This window comes from Thunnus thynnus, chromosome 4 (genome assembly GCF_963924715.1).
Source record: "Thunnus thynnus chromosome 4, fThuThy2.1, whole genome shotgun sequence".
Lineage (NCBI taxonomy): Eukaryota > Metazoa > Chordata > Actinopteri > Scombriformes > Scombridae > Thunnus > Thunnus thynnus.
Window position 1 is genome coordinate 18,518,975 of NC_089520.1, and position 27,229 is coordinate 18,546,203.

Below are 27,229 nucleotides of genomic sequence, written 5' to 3' on the forward strand. Positions count from 1 at the left end.
TGTGGATTAAAGCAGAAATCCCACTCTTTTTATGTGGTGCAGAGAATGAGTTATTAGTGCCTTTCAAATGTTAATCATTCACAATGCCATTACCATTCATTACCTAAAACAGATTAGCAAATGTGCCGTACTTTTACATTTCGTGGGGTTATATAAAATGTTTTTACCCCCTTCTATTGTTATATGGTTAATAATTAGTGTAAATATAACCGTGCATGAAAACAGGAAATGGTTGTTAGTGTGCCTCTCTATCCTATCTCCAAACACGCAGCTAGAGTCCTCCTGTGTTTGTTTCTCAGCTCTGTTCTTTGGGGCCCTCTCTGCAGGCATGGCTTTTGATGCTGAATGGTTGAGTGTTGTAATTAGATTTATTTTTTGCCACATCATTTCGTGTTCAGCGTAGTGTTAAAGGGCACCGGATTGTATACAGCCATTATAAAGCTGTTGTGCATATGGCTCTTATGATAGTGCGCCTTCTAAATACAGTAAGATGATAGAATTCACTTTAATGACCCTACATAATTTGATAGATGTGAAAAATAGATTTGTAGCACAGCAATTTTTTTGTGTAGTTCAAGGTTTGTGGATCAACCTTGAGGAAAAAAAACATGCATCTTACACATAATGTGCCTGAAAGAATGATGCTCTTTTAATATAAATAAGGATCGTCATGATTTGTAAATATTGAATTAAAAAGATTTTTTTTGCCATTTTTTTATTGACTTGACTTGTTGAAAAAGCAGAGAGACAGGAAACAGAGGTAGGGACAAGGTATGACATACAACGAAGGGATTGCTATTTTTAGGTGCCTATTGGTGCTTATTAATTGAATTTGTGTATTTTGTGGTCATATGCTGACCCCTTAAACTGAATGCAACTAAATGTATGGTAGCAATCTTGAATGGAACGTGGCTATTTTGGACACAAATATGTTTCATAACTTGAAGGCTGTTCTTGTATGATTTATTATTAACTTATTAACATGCATGTTGAGAACATGCAGCAGACAGGATTGGCTCAACATACAGTATGATGGGAATTGAGGTTTTGTAAATGACACCATAGAGAAATGTTACAAGAAATTAGGGCTGGGATATAAAAAAAAAAAAACTAATCTCCATTTTTTTTTTTCTACCTCGCGGTCTTTTCACAATTTTAATCAATTTTTGTTTGCTTGCAAAATGCTGCCTTGAAACATCATATTTTTTTAAGACAGTAAGAATAATAAAAGAGCTGCACCACCTGCAAGGCTATCATCATTACGCATAAAAAAAAAGGTTATCCCTCACAGTTATTGACTTTCAGTACCAGATGCTTCAACTAAGTAGAGTAGAGTTTCAGCACAGACAGAGCAGAAAGGTCTGCTTACTAATGGATCTGCTGCTGATTTTGTTTCTTTACAAGACACCAGCCTGCAGACTGCTGCTGGCTTGTGTTATCTACCCAGCAGGTTGGGACAAACTGTACAATGTAGAATCTAGAAACTGTTCAGTTGACTTCCATCGCTTCAGTTCTCGTAACCAGAGATGATACCCCATCAGCTAACACAAACTGAGAGCACAGTTCAGTGTGCGGAGTCATTTTCAGTATGTCCTTCTTGTAGATGTGACCGTTAAATTCAGTTAGACACAGCTAGCCACCTGGAGTCCCAATAGTCCCGTAAACTGCGGCAGGTGCACATACCATGAAACTAATCGTGTCACAGTTTACAGGACTGTCATGACTCAAAACAGCTAATGTAGCCAGCTACCATCTATCTTACCTTTTGACTAAAAATAACCTTTTTCTACTGTAATACCTTTATTTTCATGATTTGGACATTTTACACATCATGCAAGAACACAAATTCGAATTGATCAAATTAATGGCAACTGAACAGTCTATATTGTCATTGACCTTTCCTAAAAGAAGTTACAAGAAAGAATATTCCATCCAAATATCAGCAAAGTAAAGTGGATTTTGAGATATTTCTAAATGTACACTCTCTGCACCACATATACGGAAGCAGAGCACAGAGTGTGAGGGCCGCTTTTCAAAAATGATTCTCCTTATCAATAAGTCATGTATCAAACATGATGTATTATTCCACACTGTGGATCAGGAGGTGAAAGAATGAAATCAAATGATGAATGTTTGAAGGAGAATATGGTTATGCAGGATCTAGCCATCGGACATTTAACAGTTCCATCCTGTAATATATGGCATTTTCATTTTTCATATTTATGCCTCGACAGAATTTGATGTATTTGAGATTATATTACATCTGACACCATGTGTGTAGCATGGCTCTACATGTTTATAAATGTTTGTGATGTAGCCAGTGATCTGTTTTATCAGAGGTTGGCTTTTATTTTGTTGTGTATATGTTTTGTTCTTCGAGAGTTGAGTAGCGTGACCTTGGAGGTTGAGCTCCAGGGCTCATGTTGCCTCTGCTTAACAGAGACTGTTTTCCAATCTGCTGTCTAATTATCTCTCCACTGCAAACGAGTCATATTCAGCCCTGAGTTGTATATAACACATTGCATACAGCATTTACTCTTACAGTGGGGGGAAAAAAAGCGTTTATCCCACCTGCCCAGAAGCTTGAAAACACACACAAATATAGTTAACACATGGGTACAGGGGGGAAAGACAAATTCAATGAGCTGTGTTATGCCTTTGTAACATGGCCATGTGAAAAAAAAAAAAAAACCAAAGGGCTGCTCGGCCTGTCGCTCCTGAGCTTGACATTAATCTAACCGCAGTCTTTTTCATGGGACTGAAGTGAGGAAATCGATAGATGGACCACCTGTTGGCTCAAACACCACAATGAAAAATGAAACAGTGGATCCCCCCCCCCCCCCCCCTCCCCCCTCACCTTCAGGGTGCCATGGGGAGATCTTTTCTAATAAAATATTAGAGTGTCACCAAGGTTACATTAATTATACATGGATTACAAATCACACCTTAGAAGGGTACTGGTTTGCACACAGTGCTGCTGACGTATGAATAAGTGTCACGGTGGGCATACAGTACATTTCTGGGGGAAAAAAAGCTTCAGTAGCACTGAAAGCCTTCTTGCAGAATGAACTTGAATTAGAACACATAGTGAGAGTCTCAGATGACTCACAGGGATGGAGCTGCTTTCTGTTCAGCAATAAAAGCACGACGAGTGTTTATCGACAACTGTCATAGCAACAGTAACACATGATCAATATAGTGAATATGCTTTAATAAGGAGCCATGTGACAGGAGACGAACACCACCGGGCTTTTTACATTCATATTAATGTTTAATGTTGGCTGTAACACTGCGACCACAAACTGTAATGTGCATTTAGGTTGATGCAGCCTCATCGGCATTAGATCAGTGTGAAAATGTGCAAAACCAAGAGATCTTGTCGTAAAGCTTTGTGCACTTTTAACACAGCAAACTGTGTTGTTTTAAATGCAGTGCAGTATATCAGTATTTACAGTCCATTTTCTTGTGCTGTCCTTTGCCCTTGTCTTTGAAGTTCTGTCAGTAATCCGTAAGTTTGATGTGTTTCTTCAGCAACACCTACTGTAAAAGTTTTTTTGACACTGTATTCTTTTTGAAAATGAGTAATCTAGCACTGCGTAGGTGCTCAAGTGAAAGGATAAGGTAGATGATTGTGTGTGTGATTGGAGTGAGAGAATCATACTGTTTTTAAAAAGAGACACATTTACCTGTTAACAACAAAATGCTGTGGCAGCAGAGTTGTTGTAAAGAATAAAGTAAGAAAAAAAGAATACATTTGTGCTGCTGTGATAAACCTAAGATCTCTCCTCTCTCTCTCTCACACACACACACACACACACACACACACAGACACACACACACACACACACACACACAGACTTATTTCTTGTAGTCTTCTTGTTGCGCCTCAATATCTTGCTATCTTGGGAAATCATGCCAAACATGACTTTGTTTTTCACCTGTTTGTGCTTAAATGGAAACTCGTGAATGCAGAGCAGCTTTCAGCACTCGTGTTTGCTCTCACTTTGAGCTGAAAAACGAAAACAAAAATTGAGGGCTATAAACTAAATTTAGGCCAAAAAAAAAAAAAAAAACAGCTCAGGAGATGCGGACAGCTTGGAGGTAAATTATAAAGTTCAAATAAGGTTTTATTGTCTTTCAGTTTCCTCCTGCTCCTTCTGGCTCCTCACAAGCTGTTATTGGTTATTGGTTTTCAAATGTGTCTTCACAGAATTCTCACCACAACAGTATGGTAAATTTTGTACCAGGAAAAAAACAAACATGTATGAATATGTCTGGATGTCTTGAGACTACTTGGTCAGAGCACCTGCCTGTCCTGATTTAAAATCAACAACTTTCAGTGATGTCTATGGACGAAGTACTTCTAAAAGAGCTTTTGTGTCAGATTTCAAAAGCATACAGAAGTGAAATGAAGCATGCAATCAAGTGATTCAGATCGCTTTTGGCAACATTTATTTTTATTGGCTGCCATGAAACTGTTTGATAATTGAATTGCATGTTTTCCAAAGTGTGCCGTTAACAAGAGCAGGTCACTGAGCCAATCTCAGTGAGTAAATGAAGCCTGAGGGGGCCGGCTTAATTGGGTAATGTAGTTAATAACATCTGAAGGGTGATGAATGGCCAGTGCTCTTTCTTGCTGAGTTCTCAGACAACAAATTAGTTCCATTAAAGGCTGCAGTTAAAGGAACTCCGCAGGAAACTGATTAACTGAAATGATCTGGATTGAGTCATTTGTACCTGGTTTAAGCCTGTGGTACACATGAATGGATTTATCCTTATTTATATACTTATTTACTTTGACTTTTTACGTCTGTTGTCAGCATAGCCAATTGCGGTTGGGGGTTTCTCATAATTTCCCTTTGAAAAAGAAAAAAGGCTGGCATACTCTTTAATTAAATCAACATTTAGGACCCTTTTCTTATTGCCAATTAACTCAGTTCAGTGACATGAAAGGGTCTTTCAATTTAAAGAGGCTCGACACTGGGATGATGGACAGCTCCAATTGCTTCTTTTAGAATCATTTGCTGATTTTGATCAGCACAACCATAATATGTCTGCTTTGAAAGGAAAGCAATGAAAATCTTTTGACAGGTATGATATATTCTCTGTATGATGGTTTTCACATTAAACCCACACATTCTAGGCTATGTTGCGAAATAAGGAACAGTGTTGTGGGTGAGTTAAGGTAATTGGGAGCAATGATTAGAAGATTTCCATTCTCTTAGATCTCACCACAGGAAAAGAGCACATTCCTACAATTCTTCCGCTCTGCTTGTGACTGCCTCTGCGAGGACAGTAGCCCTGAGGAATGGGATGCTGTATTTCTCCAGCATCCTCCAGGAGTGGCAGAACACAAAAAGGAATGACACAGATTATGAGAAATTTATGGGAGTGATAAATACACCCTCTTTTATGCCCCTCAAAACAGCTTTTCATCAACTCCTCAGCAGTGTGTCCAAGTGATTGATGGCAGGACTGCTTGTTCTCCTTGTCCACTCCTCAAGCTGTGTACGCTCTGTTTCCCCATCCCAGATGCAGATCTACCTTTACAATTCAGATGACTTTGAGAGCCTCAGTGCTGCCATCAAGGAAAGACGCATCATTGCTGCCATGGCTGTCTTCTTTGAGGTAAGTATCACAGGGACTGAGAGTCAAGACAACTGTAGTCTAATGAAAACAAGTCCACTTAGAACTGACGTCTTTAAAAGGTGCTCAAAGTTACCTCTTTCATATTCTCTCTGCAAAGAGTTACACAGCTCTAGAAGAACACCTCAAGAGGAGTATGGTCATGGCTCTAATGTACATTTAGTTGTTGGTAGCATTAGCTAGATGGAAAATATCCTTTTTCATATGCTTATGAAATGACTGTATGTACATAAATAGTATCTAACAGCCTGTAGAAATAGTTTACAAAACCAATAAGTTGAGTGAATAAATATGAAAAGAAACTGGCCGAAAAGAGAGGAAAATGGTAAAGAATTATGTGAAAATAACAAAGGAAAAAACAGGATGGAAAAAGAATATTTAAAAAAGGGTTAAACAAATATGACTCGAGGCAGATAATGAAAAGATGAGGATGTGAATGACTGTTTGAGGTCAGTAAATGATAAATATTTATTAGAATGATCTTTGGCACCTGTATTGTGACAGGAAACTTTCTCTCTCACCTGGCTGCTGATTATTTTTCTTGTTCTGTGGCATATTACAAATAGCCAGCTGAGATACTACAAATTGTCCCCTGAAGGTCTAAGCACATAAGCTCTTAATGGCCAAGAATGGCCCTAATTTCTGTTAACTGTAAAAACACCAGATTTATGAACTGCAAAAAAGCACACACCAGCAGCAACAACTTCAGTGTCTTTGCGATTGATGACAGGTGATCAAAGAGTGCTAACATTCAGCTTAATAGTATATAGGTAAGGGTCAGCTCACAGGCAGAGGGAGGCTGGAATGGGGACACAGGTGTTTTCAATGTAGGTCTACTCTCAGACAGTGATGAACCACGTGTGCACGAGGACCTAAATGCCTCCGCTGGGTCCCGACAGCCCAATTGCTTACTGCAATTAGCATCACCATACACAATCCGCTGAATAGCAGTTTACAGTGCAAGGGTTTTAAAGCGGGCACACACACACACTGGCTCAGATTTACCATATCTAATCAATGAGAGGACTTCTTCCTGTGCTCCCCAAAGGCCTATTAATAGCCTCTAAGGTTTGCATATTATCCACATTCAGCATTCAGTTCCATGCAATTATTCTCCTCAGACTGACCTGAATTAATGTTGAGCAAGGGAAAATTGGTCCCCGCATCCCAATACTGTTTTTGTCCAGTCTTGTCTGTTTAAGTATTGTACGATGTGGGGATGAACTGTATTGCCAGTCTTCAGCCACAAATAATTAACAGTAGGTCTAATAGATAAGTTAGAATCAACAATTGTGGTAGTTCCCTGGAGACGGTATAGCTAACGGCCAAATGGCCTCATAGAGTGGAGGCCACACTGAATAGCAACAGCTTCAGAAGACTTACAAAGCTTATTAAATCATTAAATGTCACCAATATCTCATAAAAACCAAACTGTCAAAAGAGCAACAGATTGAAGACCAGTGACCAAATAACTAGTTTTAATTTGTGGTGTTGTGTACTTAAAGTGACACTAAATCTCAAGGGTGAAGTAGCATTAACGATAAAGCAAGGATCATTTTTAAAGTCATTAAAATAAAACCAAAAGATACACTTCACAGTATAATAACATCCAGTTCAACACCACAAACTACATCTAGAGGACTAAACTCTTGAATAAACTGACACAATCTCACCAAAAATGTATCATTATAAACATATACTGTGTAAATATTTTTAATATTTGTTGCAGTGCTTTTACAAGTACATGGTATTTGCATTGCAGAGATGTTCCTCTTATTGTGTCCAACCCTGGTATTTTGTTCATATTGAGCGTCTTTAGTTATTATGTTAGATGATTATACTGGTCTTGTAATCCCTTTTTGTAATCCCTTGTCTCTGGACATTTCCTGCAGCTGGGGCAAAAAGACAATCCAGCTGTGGACCCCATCATCCAGGGCTTGAAAGGAGTAGTGCATCATGGTAAGTAATGAGAAAGTAACTCCCTGACAAACTCTGCTCTATACAGAACAATTGTATTGTAGGTACAGTATGCCATGTGATGAATGTATTTACATATGTCTGCAAATATTTACATATAGTTATTATTCTTTGTTTCTCTGCAGAGTTTGATTTAATTATTGTCCCCTGAATTTTTTTTTTTTTCCTTTGATCCTGTCATGCGAAAATCTCCAATGAAAGATTACTGTAGGAATTAAGTTGATGTGGGATATTCAAAAAGCAATTATCCCCTACAAATCACTCTGGCGGTACTGTTGTTGATGTTTTGGTAGATCCTAGAGGTAAATTCTACGTGACAGCGCAGACATGGCGCTCCTCCCTGACTCTGGAGAACAAAGATTGATACTCTTGTATTCAACAGCTTCATTTTTTTTTAAATCCCATCATAGAGTCTAAACACAAAATATGAGCATAGTTTAACTTCAAAAAGAGGCAAATTCTGCAAGAAACCACCTCTCCCTCTTGCTAGTTTAGCTCCACAGTGAGAGACCTCCGAGGAGCTTCACTCAGAGACAGAACTATTAATTACATCTGAGCTTCAATTAGACAAATCTCTGTTCTCTGTCTGATTCAGATTTACATGTACATGCAACCATGGACCGCTGCTCCTGCAAAGGCTCATATTCACATTGAAACTATTAATGTCTTGGGTTGTATGCCATGGCACAATTCTTCATTCATATGGTCTTAAATTACTGCTGCTGTGCTGGTTTCACTGCATGCATGACTTATGCAGACCCTAAGCAGATGTTTTGGCATGACTGTGTAATCCTTTACTGCAGCCGGGGACACAGCAGCTCTGTTTACATGGACACATATGACTTGTTTTACAACCTGCTGCTTGACGGTCTTTATGCGAGTATAATCATCTACTGACAAGGACATGGATGAGGCTATATTGAAGCATGGAGTAATTGCTCTGTACCCATGCCGTTTTCACAGGACTCGTGCCGGGTTTCATTGAGTCTTTTCTAATTATAATCTCACTCCCTGTGCTATCGAAAGATGGACTTTACAATGTGCACTGGTGTGTCTGTTGATCCTTGAGGGGGAAAAAAAGCAACTTTTGCAACTTTCTGAATGAGCAAGAAAAAGTAAACACACAAAGGGAAAATCTTACATAGTGACCACTAGAGATTCTTTAAAAGCACGGGTGAATTGACTGCAGAATCAAAAAATAGGTCACTTTGTTCAAGGAAATTTCTACACTTAAAATTTCATTGAACTAATTGCAGTGGAGAAAATAACTTGGCTTCCTGATTGGCCTGTTATCAGCTGGGAGGCTGTTTCACCTGCGGTTTTCATTTCACAGAGGTATTTAAGCTCCACTGTTCTTTTGTTATATAACACTGATGAAGGTAGTTTGCCAAAATATATATTGGTTTGTACTGGATTTTTCTATGACTCTCCTTCAGTCTGCAACAGTGGCTGAACTTTTGGAATTGCAATGTCAGTCTCCAGACTAAAATATCTTAATAACTACTGGATGGATTGCCGTGTAATTTTGTATCAACAACCACAGATGAATCCCAGTGATGTTTTGGTGATCCCCTGACTTTTCCTTTAGCACCAGCATGAGTTTTCCATATGTATTTTTGAGTGAAATGTCATGAAATTCAGAACAGGCAATCATGTACCCATTTTTGTGAAGATTTTTATTCGTCCAACACTTTATGACCAAATACTTTCCAAATTAATGATATTCCAATCAGCCGTAATCAGCTGTAATTTTTGCTTAGTGCTAATTAGAAAATGTTAGCATGTTAACATGGTAAACTAAGATGGTAAAAATGGTAAACATTATACATGCTAAACCTACGGTACATGTTAGCATTGTAATTGTGAGCATGTTAACATGCTGGTGTTAGCATTTAGCTCAAAGTACACAGCTGAGTTGAGCTGCTAGCATGGCTGTAGTCTCTTAGGCTTGTTTTATTATTTCTGTCTGTGTTGTGCAGCTACACAGATGTTCGTGCTAACACCCCAGTATTTCTCTTCTCCCGGCTGAAAGAGAGCAAGTGTGGGTGGGGTGTTTTTTGGACTTTCTTCCTGCTGGCTGCTAAACGTTCCCCCCCTCCACACCCCCCGTTAGGGTGGTTGGTTTTCCAGTAGCTCGTTATCCCACAGTCATCCATCCATCAGCATCTCGGCGGCCCATGAGCGATAGGGCACGTACACTGTCTGAAGACTGGGAGAAGAAAGGCTGTGAATACTGAATTGGACTCTGAGTACAGATGAGGCATGGGGGCGAGGCTTCCATTGCCTCAGTAGTCCTATCAAATGCAAACCACACCCCAAACTGTTTTTCTTTTAAGATAAGGTCATGAGCTGTGAGAGATTGGATTTGACATAAACTCAGCTTTATTTGGGTTTTTCACATCATAATGAGAGGGGGAAAAACACACCCACTTGCAGAGCCCACACATCGCATTTGCAGGAGATAAAGGGATCTTCCTCTGGGTCACAAGCTGATTCCTGTTTGTTGTTCGGTTTACACGACCTTCCCTGGTTCTGATCAGAGGATACAACAGATTCCGGTAATCATCTGGATCTGTCTTAATCCCCATGGCCCATGCCACAGTTGTTACATGGAGCAGAACAGGCTACCACCCAGCCTCAGATCAGCTGTCAGTGCTGGCCATTTTATCTGACTCCCCTCCCTTTGCTCCTCTCTCTCAGCCCATCCGAGTACAGAGATCTGGCCAGAGTGATAACAAGTGAAGAGGCTTTTAAATGCTGCCACCACCATTCCACTAGTGGAGGTTTGGGGAAAGCAGTTAAAATGCCACAGGAGTGAAATGAAATGACCTTGTAAAAAGTCAGTGTAAATGTGACTCTTAGATATGCAGGATTTTATCATTAAAGAGTAAAAGATAAAGTATTTTTGTAGGTATAGAGAAGACTGTTTTGTGTACTGACATGTTTTGATCCCGTGCTCTTCTGTTGTACCAGAAAAGGAGACCAACCTCAGGTCGTTCATCCTGAGGGATCTGCTGCCGTCATCAGTGGACAGTTACTACAGATACACAGGCTCTCTGACCACACCACCCTGCAGCAAGGTAGTGGAGTGGATCATCTTCTCCAGGCCTGTGTATCTGTCCCAATCACAGGTGCGTTTAGTCCACACACACACACACACACATGCCCAGACAGCTCTGTTCTTTCACACACAGTCGGATCCCATTTGCGCACAGTCAGTGGATCACTTGCTGTCACATAGTGTTGACGCACAAGCAATTTTTCCCCTCATCTACTTCTCTTCTTTCTTGCTTTTCCCTCGTTCCTCCTCAACTCCTCTGCATAAGAAACCATAACTGCCTATATAGTGGATGATTAAACAGGAAGGGGGAACCAATTACTGGCGTTTGAGTGATAGTAAGAGTGAGATAGCTCTTATATATATACATATATATATTTATATATCATGCTGTTGGTCGGAGACAAAGACTATAAGCTTTTAAAGCATATAGAGGGTGGTTTTTATACAGTTAAAGTTGTTCAAGTTCATTAATTAAGATTATTGAAGCAATGGTTTTAAATTTTTCATGAAAATTATAGCATTCAGCAACATTTACCTATGTGCTTTACAATAACTCTGACTGCTTTTGCCTTTTTGCGATTTTGAGAGATAATGTATGCCAATTCATAGCCCGCACTTTTTGCTGATCCCATACACAATCCTTTGCTGCATCTTTTATACATACAATTCTTGGGTTACCCAGCTGCCAGCTGCATATCCTCCAGAGCGTTCTGCGCTGTAGAAATTTGCAGGGCTCAGTGGAATTTCTATCAACTTGCAGGAGGACAAATCTTTTGTTCTGAAATGACTTGTGCTGCAGGAATATTGACCACCGCCACAATGTTTGTGACGCTCACGGATAGTCCTTTATGAACCTGTAATTCATTTCTCCAAGCACGCATAGGACACATTGATTCCACAGTATCTGTAATGTGTAGTCATTACTGCACGCGGCAGGAGATCATTCATAGCAATCAATGGCCACAAATTTGCCTCATTGAGAAGTTACAACTCTGTAGGTAGCCAGGGTGGTGATTGAGGTCCGTGCCTGCTGGGGCCTGTGGTGTGAATGTTTCTTTCACATACTGCGCTCCAGTTGTGAATAGTAAGCTATCGGCAAGTGGCTACAAATGCAGTGCTGCATGATACTATAGTATTCAACACACATACAAACACATACTCAAACACACTAAAAAATTGCACTACATTTTTCTATAATAGCTATTATATGTTTCTTTCCACCTAGCTGGAGGCCTTTTACTCCATCTTTACAACAGAGCAACAGGACCACGTCAAGTCTGTGGAGTACCTGAGGAACAACTTCCGACCCCTTCAGGTGCTGGACAATAGGAAAATCTTCAAGTCGGCTGTGAAAGATGCATGGCAGAAAGATTTGACTGAAGTCCTGGGAAGCCCTCATGGCACTGAGGCTTCAAGAGGTACAGTAAAGCTACATCTTCTGCAGTATATCAGATGTTCCCCATCATTTGCACCATTGCACTACTCTGACTGGTTTAACCCGAGTAGCTCTTGTAATTACAGTTATTACTTATCATGTCATTAGTTCTTGTGAATTAAGCCTAAATTCTCAGAGAAGTAAGAGCTTGCTGTAAACTGCTGTAAGAACATGGCCATGTTATGTTGGGATTAGTATTACATAATGTGTGTAGGCCAAGGATATGCCAAAGATCAGCAGACATCATAACACATTCAAAAGTTATCCAAAATCCTACCCAAGACTATGACACAAGCCAGCTACCTGATTAATATTTTAAATTTTGCTCTTGTACCACCATCAAAATTTGTCCTAATTGGGTTCCACAGTGGTCCAGTAATGCTTTCATAGTAATGCAAATGAATGTGTCAAAATAACATGTTCTTAATTATCAGTGTATTTATTTAAATGAGATTGATACTATCACAGAGCCCCTGAATGTCCATAAAATATAAGTTTTAATTCCATGGGACTAGTATTGCTTGTGGTACTCCTGTGATTTGGAACAGATACAGAGGATGTTTATGTGCTCAGTCTCATGTAAATCTGCCACGTCCATAATAAAGAAATTACAGATTTGGCCACTACCACATCTTTTTTTCACTCAGACTCTTTGGTTCTTGAGCACTATTTTCTTCCTGGCCAAAAATCATGGAGGCTGCAGTGAAAATTATTAATGAGAGCTTTGATAGCATTTTGGGAGCAAATTCAGGAAGCTCATTGAGCTGCTCAGCATGGAGACTCATTCACAGCACGCAGCTTAAATCAGTAGGTCAGTAAATATAATAGCACCATTGGAAGGTAATACTTCTTTTTTTGTCTTTGGTAAGATAGAAATCATTGAAAGATGCATTCTTCTGTGATTAAAATCACCAGAATAATGGGTAATAATTCAAATATCAGGAGCTCTTTGGGTAAAACTCAACCTGTCAGAATGCTGCTAGTCATCTACTCACTGTTACGACTCTTTCTTTTTTTTTATATCAAAGAACATATTACCAAGCAGAGACCTCATGCGGGGCTTTATAATGGCGTTTTTGTTCATCTTTCTCTTTTATGTGCGCATCTTGCAGCGCTTGCTTTAACAGAAGAGTACAGGAACTATAGAGACTAATGAGAAAGGCTGCTGCTCCTTAAAGTGGTGTTGTTGGTGTCTGGTGGGGAGAATTGATTGGGAATGCTTGTGATGAAGTTGGAGCACTCTAACGGGGCCTGATCAGCAATCATCATTAATATGTGGCACAGCCAAAATAGACCCATACAAATTAAGTTGTGAAATTGCTTTTGTGGTGTTATGTCACTAGGCAGAATGGATGTGGACCAGTGTCTCTCCTTTTTTTTTTTCCATGCTTCCAGCACCCTCTTGCTCATTGTCTCTTTGTATTTCTATTTCTCTCTCTAAAAATGCAAGAATCCATACTTACAGGAAGGCACTGGGAGTAAACATTGTCATTCTGATATTCAGGGTTGACATCTGTCAAGGTTGCGTGAGGGAGGGGGATATTTATTTGAGCGCAGTAATTGATGGCTTTGCCTGTAAATGTTTTGAGAGCCAGGGCCACATCTTAACTCATCACTCCAGATTTACAGCCATGAAAGTTGTTGGACCATTAGAGATGTATAGCTTTGTATGGTGCAGATTCATTGTTCCTCCAGTAATAAAGCTGAAATATTTAGAGCAGTATTTATTTGTCTAATAATGTACATCTATATGTGTGAAAGCCTTTTTGGACTTGGAGACAGATTTAGCATACCTGTTTATTTGATTAATGGTGATATTGGTGATAGGACTGAAACAAACAATTATTTTCATTAATCTATTGATTGTTATCTTGATTAATTGTGACTCTAAAATGTCAGAAAATAGTGAAAAAAGCACATCACAATTTCCTAGAATCCTGGGTGGTGATGTCTTGAATTACTAGAAAATATAGTACAAACATATTGCATTTTAAACAATATAAAACAGAGATACACAGCAAATCCTCACATTGGAGAAGCTGGATCCATAGAGTGTTAGGCATTTTTGCTTGAAAAACGACTCAAGCTAAAATAATATTAATTGTTTCAGTTTTGCTTTAATTGGTCAATAAAGGTCTCCACTAAAGCATATGAGGCAACATCATCATCATTAGTCTTACATGTAATGTTGTTAGTCATTGTTAAGTCTGTGGCGGCAGCTTTGGCAACAGTTGCACGTTATCATTAAATGGTTGCTGTAGTTTCCATGTTGGTTTTAAGTCCTCAGATGACATTTGATATTTGAAAATTGTGAGACATTCCCTGCAAAGTTGAGAACATTACAACTTTTTATGTTCCAACCAGCCGTAGTACTTTCCATATGTTTTCTATTAAATTCTTGTTTTCCCATCCTTCCAATGTCTGCACACAGCTTCTTTAAAATATACTGTAAAGCCTTGAGAGGAGAGCGGCAGTGGAACTGCTGTTTGTTGACAACAGTCAATTCATCCCCTTCATGGTATAAGCTGCCAGGAGAAAGATTCATGCTCTGCTCCAAGTGGTATTGCAGACTGAGGTGAAACCGCTATGAGGCTTATTTTCTGACATTACCATATATGTATTCACTAAAAAATAATAGGATTTTTACTGCAGAGCCAAACAGAATAGATTCACTAGCATGTTAAGTAATTTTGCTATTGATGCAATGTTGTGTACTATTTACTATTATATCATAGGGTATCACAGTTTTGTTCATGAATAAACCTGAGCTTAAGTGACAAAATCCAATTTTCACACAGATTTTGAACAGTTTTAGAAGAGTGCTAATTAATTATGCTGCCAATCTGCCATTTTATCAAAAGGTTTTATAAGAAATGTCTTTAAATTAATGAAGTATAACACATAAGTGTCATTTGTGCTGATCAATAGACAACATTTGAGAAAGGTTGTGCCAGTTATTTTGAAAACATTTAACATTTTTAGCAAAAATACAAATAAGAATCACAACACAATCAAAACAAGTGTTGATCAGATATGTATCTTGTAGGTCTTCACCTGATGTGGATTTTAGTGTTACAGAAGCTGTACCAGTGTCGATGGTGGAGAGGATGATGACTGTCATAACAGCGATGATACAAACCGTAAAACCCTGATGATGTCTTCAGCTGTTATTAATTGACTGTTGAGCTACTGAAGTTGACAACGAACATCCTGTCACACCTCATCAACACCTCAAGATTTCCTTGCTGTAGTTGTTTTTTTGGTGTTTTTGGTGTTTTTTCACCTTTGTGTCCCTCTGACTGATTTCCTTGCACCCTGTCTCCATTTCACATATCATGGTGCATAATTTGCACCATAGCTTCACTGTATAAATGAAGAAAACTGTGGTGACAATTTCAATTTGGCAGAAACACTGTGTGCATATAATCAGTTGACACCGGTTCCTGATTGCTGTTGCCCTGATGTGCTGAGAAGCATGTCCAGATTGTCCCTTACTCATACTGACAGATGCCTCTGTAAATATCCATGCTGCAGCCTACACTGCCACCTTGAGGCTGATTTACATCTTCCAGCTTCCTGTGTAATGTTGCACTGCAAATACATTACAGTCAGGAAGTTGCCATAGTGTCTGTACTACATTTTTATCACTCTGACTGGCTATTTGGTATTCAACCTGGAATCTCTTTGCAGTGTTGCTGCACGAAAAAAGACAAAAGTGTCCAGATTGATTGCACTTACACCCGAGGTTGTGCCTGATCCCAGTCAAGCCTCTAGGAGTGTTTTTGTTATTGAGTTACCGCATTATCTTGCACCTTTTCCATTTTCTCAAGAGCGAATGGCTTTGAGTCAAGTCAGCAGCAGATAGTAATAATAGGCTTGTTAAAAAATCAGCCTGGATTCTGCCTACACACATCAATGGACACAAACGCATGTGGTCAAGCTCTCCTCCCTACCAGAGCCTTTCATTTTCACCCAGCTTGCATTCAGATGGTGAAAAAGTGACACTTTTTTTTTTTATTAATAGGCATTTTTCTCTTCATGTTGCCTTTTTCTCATACTCCCCTCTTGTTTCTGGCCCTTCAGTGTGCAGCAGTGCCCCAGTGAGAATGGAGATCCAGCCGCTTAACCAGACGGCACTGACGGTGAGCTGGGAACGCCCTCTAACTGTTTACCACCCACCCATCACCAGTTACATGGTCTCATACAGCTGGGTGAAAAGTGACGTCGCTGATGAAAAGACCTTCACCAAGACCGGGGACCGGAGCATGGTGAGTGTTCTCATCGACTGCCACTAACTACTTACACCACCAAAAAATACTGCGTTTACATGTGTCTCCAAGGGAGAGAACAAAGCAGTTTGCCAGGGTTGAATACATTAATCAACATGGATGGTTTGCAGAGTCTCAGATGTAACTGGCAGGATCAGTGGCTGTCTGTATGGGAGGTGACAGGTTGTGATGAACTCTGTATGAGGGCCCGGACTCTCCCCTGTCACTCACCTGTCTAAGATTAGACACGTACTGTAGGATTGTCACACACACACAGTGCCAAGTCTAACTGATATATCTGTAATGTATTGACAAATGCACCTGTGGCCATTTCTCAGTTTTAGCATTTTCCATTATCTATTTACCTATTTTTCAACATTCATCTAAATTCTAATCAGTCTTTGAAGCAGGGAAGTATATTATTGGTTCAAAGATAATCTATAACACAACTAGCTCAAAGTAAAGCAATATAAACAAAATAAGTTTTAATAATGTTTTTTTTATTTTATTTTAGCAGTGTGAAAGCAAGTTATCATTTTTAAGAATCCAATCTGTTTTTAGGCAGCTGAAGCAGCTCTTTGAACACAAACTGATTTCTTTTAGTAACACGTGCAGGTAACTGTGTAAGTGTATCTCTTTCCTTAGATCTTTTTTGTTTGTTTGTTTTTGATACCAGTCATCATATAATTCTGCTCTAAACATTAAGTTATCTCTTCAGATTTTACTGTATCTCTCCAACAGAACATTCACAGTCTCAACAGAAATATATCTTCCCCCAGCAGGAGTTTTACACCCACAGGGCTGTTCTTTTTCACATTATATGTTATTATTCTTCTCCCTGGTCACATATCCTTCCATTCGTGGGAATCCAACACGCAGCTGCGGATGTCTTTAAAGCCCACCGACCCTCAGCTGTCTTATAGTCCGCATGGCTGCCTTTTTAGATATAAACAGTGCAGGGGCAAAACACTCACCCACCAGTTCAGAGACCTGGGATCAGTTCCCTGGTGGCGCCACCTCCGTCTTAGTCACATGGTAATGAACACAGTAGTCACTGTCATGGGTGGGAAGCTGTTGAGGGATCATACATTCTTGCTGCACTAGTGACTATTACTGGTTGACTGTAATTGCACAGAGGGATGGGATCCTAAAGGGAAACGTTAAAACTTTGCACATATCGCATTAAACCAACAAATTTGTTAGCTGATAAATAGCCAAACATTAAAGTTCCCCTCCACTCAAAAATGTGTTTTTTTTCTTGTTACTTCAGTTTGATGTTTGAGCTTCACTGTGCAGAATGACTTATGTGCAGAGTTTGACATTAAAAGACATTTTCTCTGTGTACTCACCTTAAATATGATTTTAAAGGGTGAATTTACAAGCATAATTTTTGACATCACAACTAGTCTGGAGCCACTCGTGGTCCAATTGGCAATTTCCGCAGGCGTGATGTGGAAACTTGAAGCCTCCGGTGTCCAACAGTTAAACATTTGAAATGGAAAAATATCTTCCTATACATTATGGATTGTTCAATGAAAGAGAAGGAGTAGATGTAGATGTCATTTTAAGAATTAACTAGGTAATTGAACTTTTATGTGCCAAAATCATATCAGACACAAATAATTATCCCAACCACAGTATGTTTATACGTCTCAAAACATGTCTGGAAAGGATCTTTAACTTTAAAGAAACACAGGTTTAAATGAATATTCAATCAGGCTTCCTACAGTCAAGAACTGCCTTATAAATTAAACTAGAGCTGTCCTCAGCTATACAGAAATGAACATTTATTCCCTCTTAGTGAGATTTAGAGCTGCAACGATTAATCTGTCAACAGAAATTTAATCTTCAACTATTTTAATAATCGAATTGTCACCTTGGACTCCAGGATGTTGTGATGGCCATTTTTCACAATTTTCTGATGTTTTATCGACCAAATAATGAATGGATTATTTGTTGATTGATGGTAAAAAAAAATAATTGTTAGTTGCAGCCCTAGTGAGATTACTGCACTGTAGTTCATTCAACTCCTGCATCCCTCAGAAGTCCGTGTTTGAACTGCAACATGTCTAGAAACCTGCCACAACTGTTCTGTCTGATGTTAGACATAAAAAACAATTTCACTACAGTTTCAGTCCTTTCCGGTTTCTGGTTCTGTGCTTTTTTCCAGCACCCTTCAGCTACATTTACTGACCTTTTAACTCCCTATCAGCCACAGTGCACCCTGAGGTCCTCAGGCAGAGCCATCACATCTCTACAGCCTTCCTTTGCTGTATTCTGTGGTCTCGACATGAGACACAAGAGAACAGAGCCTTCTTTGTTAGGATCCCTATGTGGAATAAATAGCTTGTAGAGTTTAGAAGAGGAGTAATTTCTTAAAACCTACAATATATTTGAACTTGCTTGCTTTGCTTCTCTATTGTAGAGTATTATAGACTGTTTTTTAAATAATGGATTGTTATTGATCTTTTGTTTTAATGTGTTGTCTTTATGCTTCTCATATGAGTGAGTTTTATATGGTTATTATACATTTTTTGCACAAACAGTCAACTCTAAAAGAATTATTAATGTGTCCATTACGTGCTCTGTCTTATACTCTATAAAAACCGTAGATCAGCCGCTTTACTGACAGTATTTTTCTCCACTTCTTTCCTTCAGCTGTCAGTCTTTCTTATTTTGCTCACTTCATTTCCATTTCAATTTTCAGTTTCTATCTCTGGACACCTTTATCTGAAATATTTTAGAAAAATACTAGCTCTGCAACACCAGAGGCAATCACCCATCCATTCTGAGGACCATTTTAATATAAGTAAAGCCATCTGCAAACTGCACAACAAAAAATCAAATTAGGCAGGAGACGAGATTTTTAAACTGCATCCAACTCGTGGTTGACACAGACACATGTGGCAGGCTGGTGACACAAAAGTAGCTTAGTGTGGTATATTTTCATTTTAGGCAATATGAATCAACAGCATCCACAGTTTTAAATCTTCACATAACAATTATTCATAATATGTTTGCAAGTGGCGCTAAAGCGTGTGTGTTTGTGACATCTTTTCTCTTGCAGAAAGCAGTTATCACTAATGTGTCCCCAGACATCCTGTACCTGTTCAGAGTGCAGGCAGTATGTCAGCATGACCTGCGTAGTGACTTCAGCCAAGCACTGCTGTTGAAAGGTAACTGGTCAAACCATTTTTTGTATTTTTAAGGAACAAATTTCTCCATCTCAGACACTTGAAACTGAATTTTTTGTAACATTCACTTCCTTTTCTGTTTTCCAGCTAATACAACAAGAATATTTGAAGGTTCTCGTATTGTGAAGACAGGGATGGTGAGTTGATCAGAAGACATAAAAATTTATTTTTGCATGTTAGAGCGATTGATGATTCTGTTGTGTAACCAGTTACTCTGCCTCCCTCAGCCCACAATATCTCCAGCATCCTCAGCTGACATGGCTCCCATAAGCTCTGGTTCCTCCACTTGGACGTCCTCTGGCATCCACTTCTCCATTGTCTCCATGGCAACAGGAATGGGCCCCTCCTCTAGTGGCAGCCAGGCCACAGTGGCATCGGTTGTGACGAGCACCTTGCTAGCAGGCCTGGGCGTTGGCGGAGGGGTCATCTCTTCGTTACCCAGTTCTGTTTGGCCCACACAGGCGCCCCAAGCCACTCAGAACCCCACCCATCCGTCCGTCACGCCTGCAAAGTCCAGCACGGAGCAAGCGTCGCCGCAGGGCTCAGAGACAGACACCCCAGAGGAGAACCAGCCCGCACGCGAGGGTGAGGGGGAAGAGGAGGAAGAGGGGGAGAGAGAAGGAGAGCAGGAAGAAGGGGAGGAAGAGAAGAAGAGAAAGAACAAGACATCACCTGATAATGAGGGAACGCAAGCCAACGGCACTGTGGCCAAAGAGCCTATAATCCCCACCCCCGCATCCACAGCCAAAGAGAAAGGAGAAGAGAAGCCGACAGTCAAAGGCGCCACAGTACCTGCGAGCACCGGTGACGACCAGCTGGTCGACATAAAGAAGAAACCCACAGATGTAAATGCAATCCCCACACAGGAGCCCCGTAATGACAATGCAGAGATGCAGATTCCCCAGAGCTCCACACTGCCTCCAGAGATTAGTGATGGGAACAATCACTGGCCGTTCTCTGTCCACACTGGTGAGGAGGCCGCCCTCTAGCCCACAGATATGACACATCATTGGATGTTAAAATTGAAAGACACGAACAAACAGAAAAATATATTTGGAATTCTCAGTAAGGCTTGCTGTCTTGTTGTCAGCTGTCATACGAGGCAAAACTTCTCTTCAAAGCAGAATTCTGTTAACACTCCAAACAGTTATGGAGCTCAATTTAGCATAACACATAACTTGATTTAAGACAGTAACTACACTGGTTACCATCTCTGTTAAAGACAATGCTCCAGGCTTTTGTGTCACTACAACGCAGAGGCCTGAAGGCAAAAATAAGCCGCCTGCCAGAGGCGTTGTGCCTTGTGGAATTTCTTTAAGGATATTTTGAAAGAGTTTGCTTCAAGGGAAAGCTTTTCTAAAGACTGATTTCTTATACCATGACAGTATTAGAAATAGCTTAAGTATCATGTGAACATTGATTGAAAACTGGAATCAGGAAGTCAGTATTCATGCTATACTCAGCATCTAGCCAGGCAGCTCTTACTCTAATGGGGCCCAACCCAAACAGGTTCAGTTTTATTGTTCCATTAGGCCTCATCATGATCAGTCTCTGGATTTTTCTGTTCCTGCTGTAGCAGGTGTCTCACGGAAGGGTTAATGTGTGTTTTTTGCCATACTAGGTTTAACATGGCTTAGTATCAGTCTGCCAGGGCTTAGATTTTTTGGACCCAATGGAAACTCTTCACAGTAATCTCAAACATTTTATCAATTGTGGGACCATTTTGTGAACATAACACAATAAAAAGCGGAGAAAGGTTTGACATATAGTATATAGTGGTGAAGGTTAAAGCCTCTTTGTGAAGTATTTCTGACTTTATACATGATACTATAACGAGGCAGCAATGCAAGCTGAAAGCAAAATATAGAAAATTCTAATTTTTCTACAAACTAAACCTTTTGGCATTAGAATAATTTGAAAGATGAAAATTCTATGCTTAAGGGCTTTGAGCTTGGTGAAGGAATCAATGTCAGCCTATAAAACATATTTATATGTATTTATGTGCATGTGTCATATTCCAGAAAGGACCATCTTGCCCAATGTGACCCGAACCCCTCACCCAGGAATGGGTAGGATGGTGTGGATTGTTCCTTTGGTGGTGGTGTCTGCGCTCACTCTGCTCTGCCTCATAATGCTGCTGATTGTGATGATCTACTGGAGGTGAGAAAAAAGCTCAAAATGAAGTGTGATCACATATCTCCTTCCAGAGAGTGTGTCTTACTGTTAAACAAGGTTGTCTGAACAATAAAATGTCATCATGTCAGGTGCTATTACGCACAGATAAAGGTATCACTGATACTCCCCTCTGAGGCGTAAATAACTGGGCTGCCCCCCACCCACATGGGAGTCATCCATTCATTTTCTCACACTTGCATTTTGGGTAAAGTGACACACCTCTGTGCATGTCTGGATTTTCCAGTCAGTCTGCTACACATTCAAACCTGTCTGGTTTAAATGTGGGTACTGCCTGTTTTATGTGCAAGCATGCCTTTGTGTCATCAGTCCCAGTCTCCGCTAGTACGACTGCTTTCTTACCCTCTCTGACCTGCACATCATATATCAAGCCCATCACCCTCCTGGGCAAGAAGCATGAGACCTGAAGGCCCTGCAGTGCCAGCAGGGGTCCCAGCTGTGTCTTCATCTGCTGGGCTAATTTCCAGCCACGCTATTGGAGTCCCAGTAATTACATAGGCCAAACCACTGGCACATGTGGGATGGTTAATGAGTTACAAATAGCACTACAGGCTTTTCTTCAGCTGGTCCCATGTATATTCACTCCTGTAAAGTTTCTAGTTGTACAGGATTCTGTTTGTTTACAGTTGTTTATTTTGTTAATAATAATCATTGTAATGTGTTAGATGGATTTTTTTTAATGGGGTATTTTTTGAAGTGTGAGAACACTGCGGGAAAATGTTTACGGGCCAACAGCACCTTACTGTGGCATTTTTTGGTGTCAGATAATTTAAGAGTGTGGTATAAATAAAAGCCTGGTTATCAGCTCCATAGAGGTGTTAAAAAAAAAAAAAAAAGACAGCTAAAAACAAGATGACTATAGCGGATTCAGTCGGCGTGAGAATTACTGAGAGTTGTGGTATTTGAGCAGAAAAGCAGGGGCAGCTTTGAGATTAGAAATGGCCATCACAGCTGTTGTTGTGACAACTCAGACAGTTCGCAGACAATGCCTGCTTCCCCTGGGGAAGAGACCACGATGAAAGATTAACTCAACCCATTCACACTCTCTTTACTCTTCATGCTCTGCGTAGTCTCTCTGTGACAGCGCAGCTATTAAAGCCAGCGAGATGCTCTGCTCGCAGATGTTTTGGTCATTAACAACTTAATATCACAATTCATTTGATTTATAAATGTTTATTTACAAATACGTGATCAATGAACCATCTATTGAATTGTTTTTTATTTTCAGTATGTTCATATGTGCTTGTTTAAGTGCAGTTAATCTAAGGTTATGAGTCTAACTACAGTGGAATTAATTGCTGAAGTTACAGTACACATCTGGCAGCCTCTGAGGCTTGAAGTGTTTGTTGAAAAGTCACAGATGTTGAACCAAGAACAAATCCCATCCCGTGTTAGTGATTCAGTGCTGACTGGGATGCCTCTCTCTGGTTTTACAAGTAATATCCATTCAGAAAGCCTATTTCATCCCAGTTTCCATTCCCCCAAAGCGAACTATTCTCCTGAGACCCTGGGAGAGAATCAGGGAGGAGGTGTCGACTGTGCTGGTTAGTTAGCTGCACCACATCTGCACCCACAGGGAGCCATTAGATTGGGAGACTGTGACGCAAGCTAGTGGGGAGCTATCCTCCCCATTTGTTTTTCACCCTCCTCTCTCTCTGTCTCTCTCTCTCTCTCTCCCTCTCTGTCTCTCTGTCTCTCTCTCTCTCATTTTCTATATCTTTTAAATGCAGTGCAGCCTTTTTTTATTTTTGATCCATCTCTTTTAAAGAATGACTAGCATCTGCTCCCTCCTCTGCATCAAGTACAGGTAGGATTAAATCTGGGAAATAATGGCATTGGGTCTTTTATATGCATACATTTGTATAATGTACATTGTATGTGTGTGTGTGTGTGTGTGTTAGTGAGGAGGAGGTAGAGACAGAGGGTCTGGTAGGTGTTCAGGACCTTTAAGATTCCTCACTCATATAGTCTCACTGTCTTTAAGTAAGGAATTTGTTTTTTTTTTGGTTTTTTTTGTTTTTTTAATAACATATTACCATGTAAGAATTGCTGATTTTTATTTTCCTTGATGCTTGAATGCGGAATGTTGTAGACTGACAATTTGTACAATTCATCTTTTTAGAAAGCTGCAGTATCTCAAGACATAATATTGTTTGTTTGTCTCAAAAGATCATCACTATTACTTAGTATATTTACTTAGTCTGTTCATGGGGAAGTTTTTCAGTCTTTAAACTACAGATCCTGAACTGCTGTAGAAAATTTGCCCACTGCCAGGGGGCGCAAACATTTTGGTTTTCAAAACAACTGGATGGATAAATAATAGATGTCAAAAAACTTTCATCTTCTCATGACAGACAACTTTTGCTGTGCGGTTGCAATCGCACACATTTCTTCAGAAGGTGCACATTTTGGCTGATTTCGTTCTCCTCAAAAGCGGAGCGGGACCTCTTGAAAGTGGCATGTGTTGCCCTGAAGAGAGAATCTGTGTTTGGATTAACTGTCTTCAGTGTGAGTAAAGAGCTAAATTTGGCTCTACTCTGTGTGTCTCTCTGAGTTGTTTACCTGTTCCTTGTAGTCATCCCAGAATGTGTTCCAGGAGCTGCTCGCTGCCAACGACTGTACTGTATCAGCGTGCGATCAGTTGTGTCCCAACTACTCCGGGGCTTTCATTAGCAGTTTTCTGCCATTCCCGTGTCACTCCACTCAACATGTAGATGCTGATGTTGACAGACTGGATCTGAGAACAAAGGGATAACGACTCTCTAATAGACTTTACTCTGCAGATAGTGTGTGGTTTCACTGCGTTGCATCTCACTGTGCTCCTCTCTTTGTGTGTCCCTGTAGGAGATTTTTCCAGACAGCTCACTTCTATGTGGAGGAGAGCAGCTCTCCACGGGTGGTGGCCAATGAGAACATACCATTCATCCCAATACCAGGTAAACCCGACCATGTTCTTTTCACAATATTAGAATTTTATTTAAACAAATCCAGTTTTATCATAAAGAATACTTTGGATTCACTTACTTCTTACCTTTAACTTTATATCTAGAAGTCAAAATTATGTTATTATCCAAAAGACTGTCTCTTTAAGACTGATAATTGACAAAACAAAATCTCAAAAGGGGCAAAGAAACGCTGACTTGTAAGTGATATGTCTGCTAATACAGGGAGCATCCACAAGTCACCATTAACTGTTTTCAAATGGTTTTCTCTTGCACTGTTTCTGTTCATTTACATGTGAAATGACTCTGGGAACACCTCTGTAGCTGAGCTGTGTGACTGGCTTTTTGTAGCCTTTAATGTTCTCAGCAGCAGTGCGGTGGCAGCTAGTCGATATCCGACTTTACTTTCACAGTCACTTAAAGCATTTCAAGGGTGTGATATCATAGTTAAAGAGCACAGCTGATGCCAGTATTGACTCTACATTTATTCTACTTTTATTGCTTGTCTCTTTCTTTCATCCTCTCTTCTTTCTTTCCTTCTTTTATTCTCTTAGAGGTGCAGTTTTCTCACAGCATATATAGTCTGAATGACTGAGTCTAGAATTTGTTGAAGTTGACGATGTTTAAGAAAATGTTGATACAAGTGCAATACATAGAGCGATGACTTATTGGCTCAGAATTTTCTTAAATCATCTCTCGATGGATGTATTTGGAAATTTATTGTAGAAGTTTTATATGGAAAAAATGAGTGTGGTGGCACATGAAGACATAAGTGTATTCGGTACAGTTTCATTTTAGAAAAATTGTGCCTTATCGGCCTTTGTTCATTTTAATTTCTTACTCTCAAGCCACATTTCACCCAGAACCATCCTGATGAACTTATTAGACTGAGAAGTCTCTTGACACCAGCTCAGGGGAGAAAGACATTTTGATAAATTAACAGATTAACAAACCAGGATTCACCTTTACACTGTAACCACTGAGGCAAGTAAGGGCCCTAAAGGCCCCAGCTGCAACGCTGTATTAGTTAAGACGTTGGCCAGCATCAGTAGCGTTGACAGCTGGGTCCCCGGCACTATTGTCCCAGTGTGATGGTGACCAGCCTTATCAGAGATCCCTCATGTGTGATTTGGCGCTGATTTGGCTGAAATGAAACAGATGCTCCCTACTATAAATGTTCAAAATAAATCTAGGAGTTTGTGATAAAGAATAGTCTGTAAAATACAACACTGTCATAATGTTTTATTTCCTTTTTCTCTTTTCTTTTAATATATTTAATTTTTTCTCTTTCTTTTGGCTTCTCATCACTAAGAAAGAGACTTGAGCGAGTGGTTTTGACGTCAGCATCTTATTTGCTGCCTGTCTTCATAAGAATTAGGATAATAAATGACATTGGTTTCTTCATGTGTACGTTGCTAACTCACACACACACACACAAACAGAATACATGGCGGCTTGACACAAACTCTGATTAGTTGCTAACTGTTTTTTGTTTCTCCTGCAGATGACATGGAGGCCATCCCTGTTAAGCAGTTTGTTAAACACATCATGGAGCTCTACAAGAACAACCTTCAGGGTTTCTCGGAGGAGTTTGAGGTATACTTTCAACGCTTCAATGCTTTTGCTATACAGTATAGATAAAGGTGCTTTCACAGAGTTCAGCTGGTCCATAATAGGGAGAAAAAATATATATTGATGTTAAGTTCTGGTCTGCTTCATGTTCAGTCTGACTGATTCCAAACAAACCTAGAGGAGTAAGCATCTTATGGACTGACATCTCATAGAGTGGACAGCTTTTGCGACTGTCATCCTCATTGATCATCATCACTGCAAGGACCCACATGGGGGAAATCAAAATCCACTGACAGCTAGTCATGCTACACTTTACTGCACCTATTGTAATGTGTTTATGTATCATCTCTGCTGCCACAAAGAGCTCACAAAGGAATAACTGTCACTATTTATGACAACGTTCGGGTAGAAATGGGATAAAAAGAGGCCCCTTTACTGTAATATTACTGGGGAATTAGTTATTGTGTGGCTGTTACATTAACTATCGAGGAATTGCTCATACAGATCTCTTATAAGATGGCTTTCCTTATAGTTCACTATCAGCAGGATGTATTTAATGATAGTTTCACTTTTTGAATTTATGCTAAAATCACGGATCTACTGTCATAAAATCCTGTGTTCAGCCTCTTTTTCTTTCACACCAAAATCAAACCACACAACGGTGGTCTTGGCCTGATTGTTTAGTCCACACAAGAGCGTTCAAACAAACCGAAAATAAACAGACAAATGCATCATTTGACCTGAACCAAACAGGTTAGGTATGAAAGCACCCTAAGACTGCAGAATACATCATATCTTTCTTTTTTTCTGGAGTTAAGTAAGTACTGATAGACTTCTCAGCACAGTCCATGACCCTTCTCTACTGTGCTAATGGGTCTTGGTCTGAGCAGTGGTGAGAGATTTTTTTATGCATGTGTTTGTGTGCATGGTTGCTAATTTTG

The 27,229-nt window shown here is 39.8% G+C and overlaps 1 protein-coding gene across 1 annotated transcript in view; it reads left to right on the forward strand.

Moving 5' to 3' along the window:
• Positions 1-27,229, forward strand: part of ca16b (carbonic anhydrase XVI b) — a 112,115-nt gene that overhangs the window by 71,290 nt on the left and 13,596 nt on the right. Inside the window, exons 5-15 of the mRNA XM_067587144.1 lie at positions 5,533-5,628; positions 7,539-7,605; positions 10,597-10,754; positions 11,910-12,102; positions 16,203-16,387; positions 19,455-19,563; positions 19,669-19,718; positions 19,809-20,550; positions 21,603-21,741; positions 24,619-24,710; positions 26,221-26,312. Of these exons, the coding sequence (XP_067443245.1) occupies positions 5,533-5,628; positions 7,539-7,605; positions 10,597-10,754; positions 11,910-12,102; positions 16,203-16,387; positions 19,455-19,563; positions 19,669-19,718; positions 19,809-20,550; positions 21,603-21,741; positions 24,619-24,710; positions 26,221-26,312 (1,923 nt within the window). The remainder of the gene's footprint in view (positions 1-5,532; positions 5,629-7,538; positions 7,606-10,596; positions 10,755-11,909; positions 12,103-16,202; positions 16,388-19,454; positions 19,564-19,668; positions 19,719-19,808; positions 20,551-21,602; positions 21,742-24,618; positions 24,711-26,220; positions 26,313-27,229) is intronic.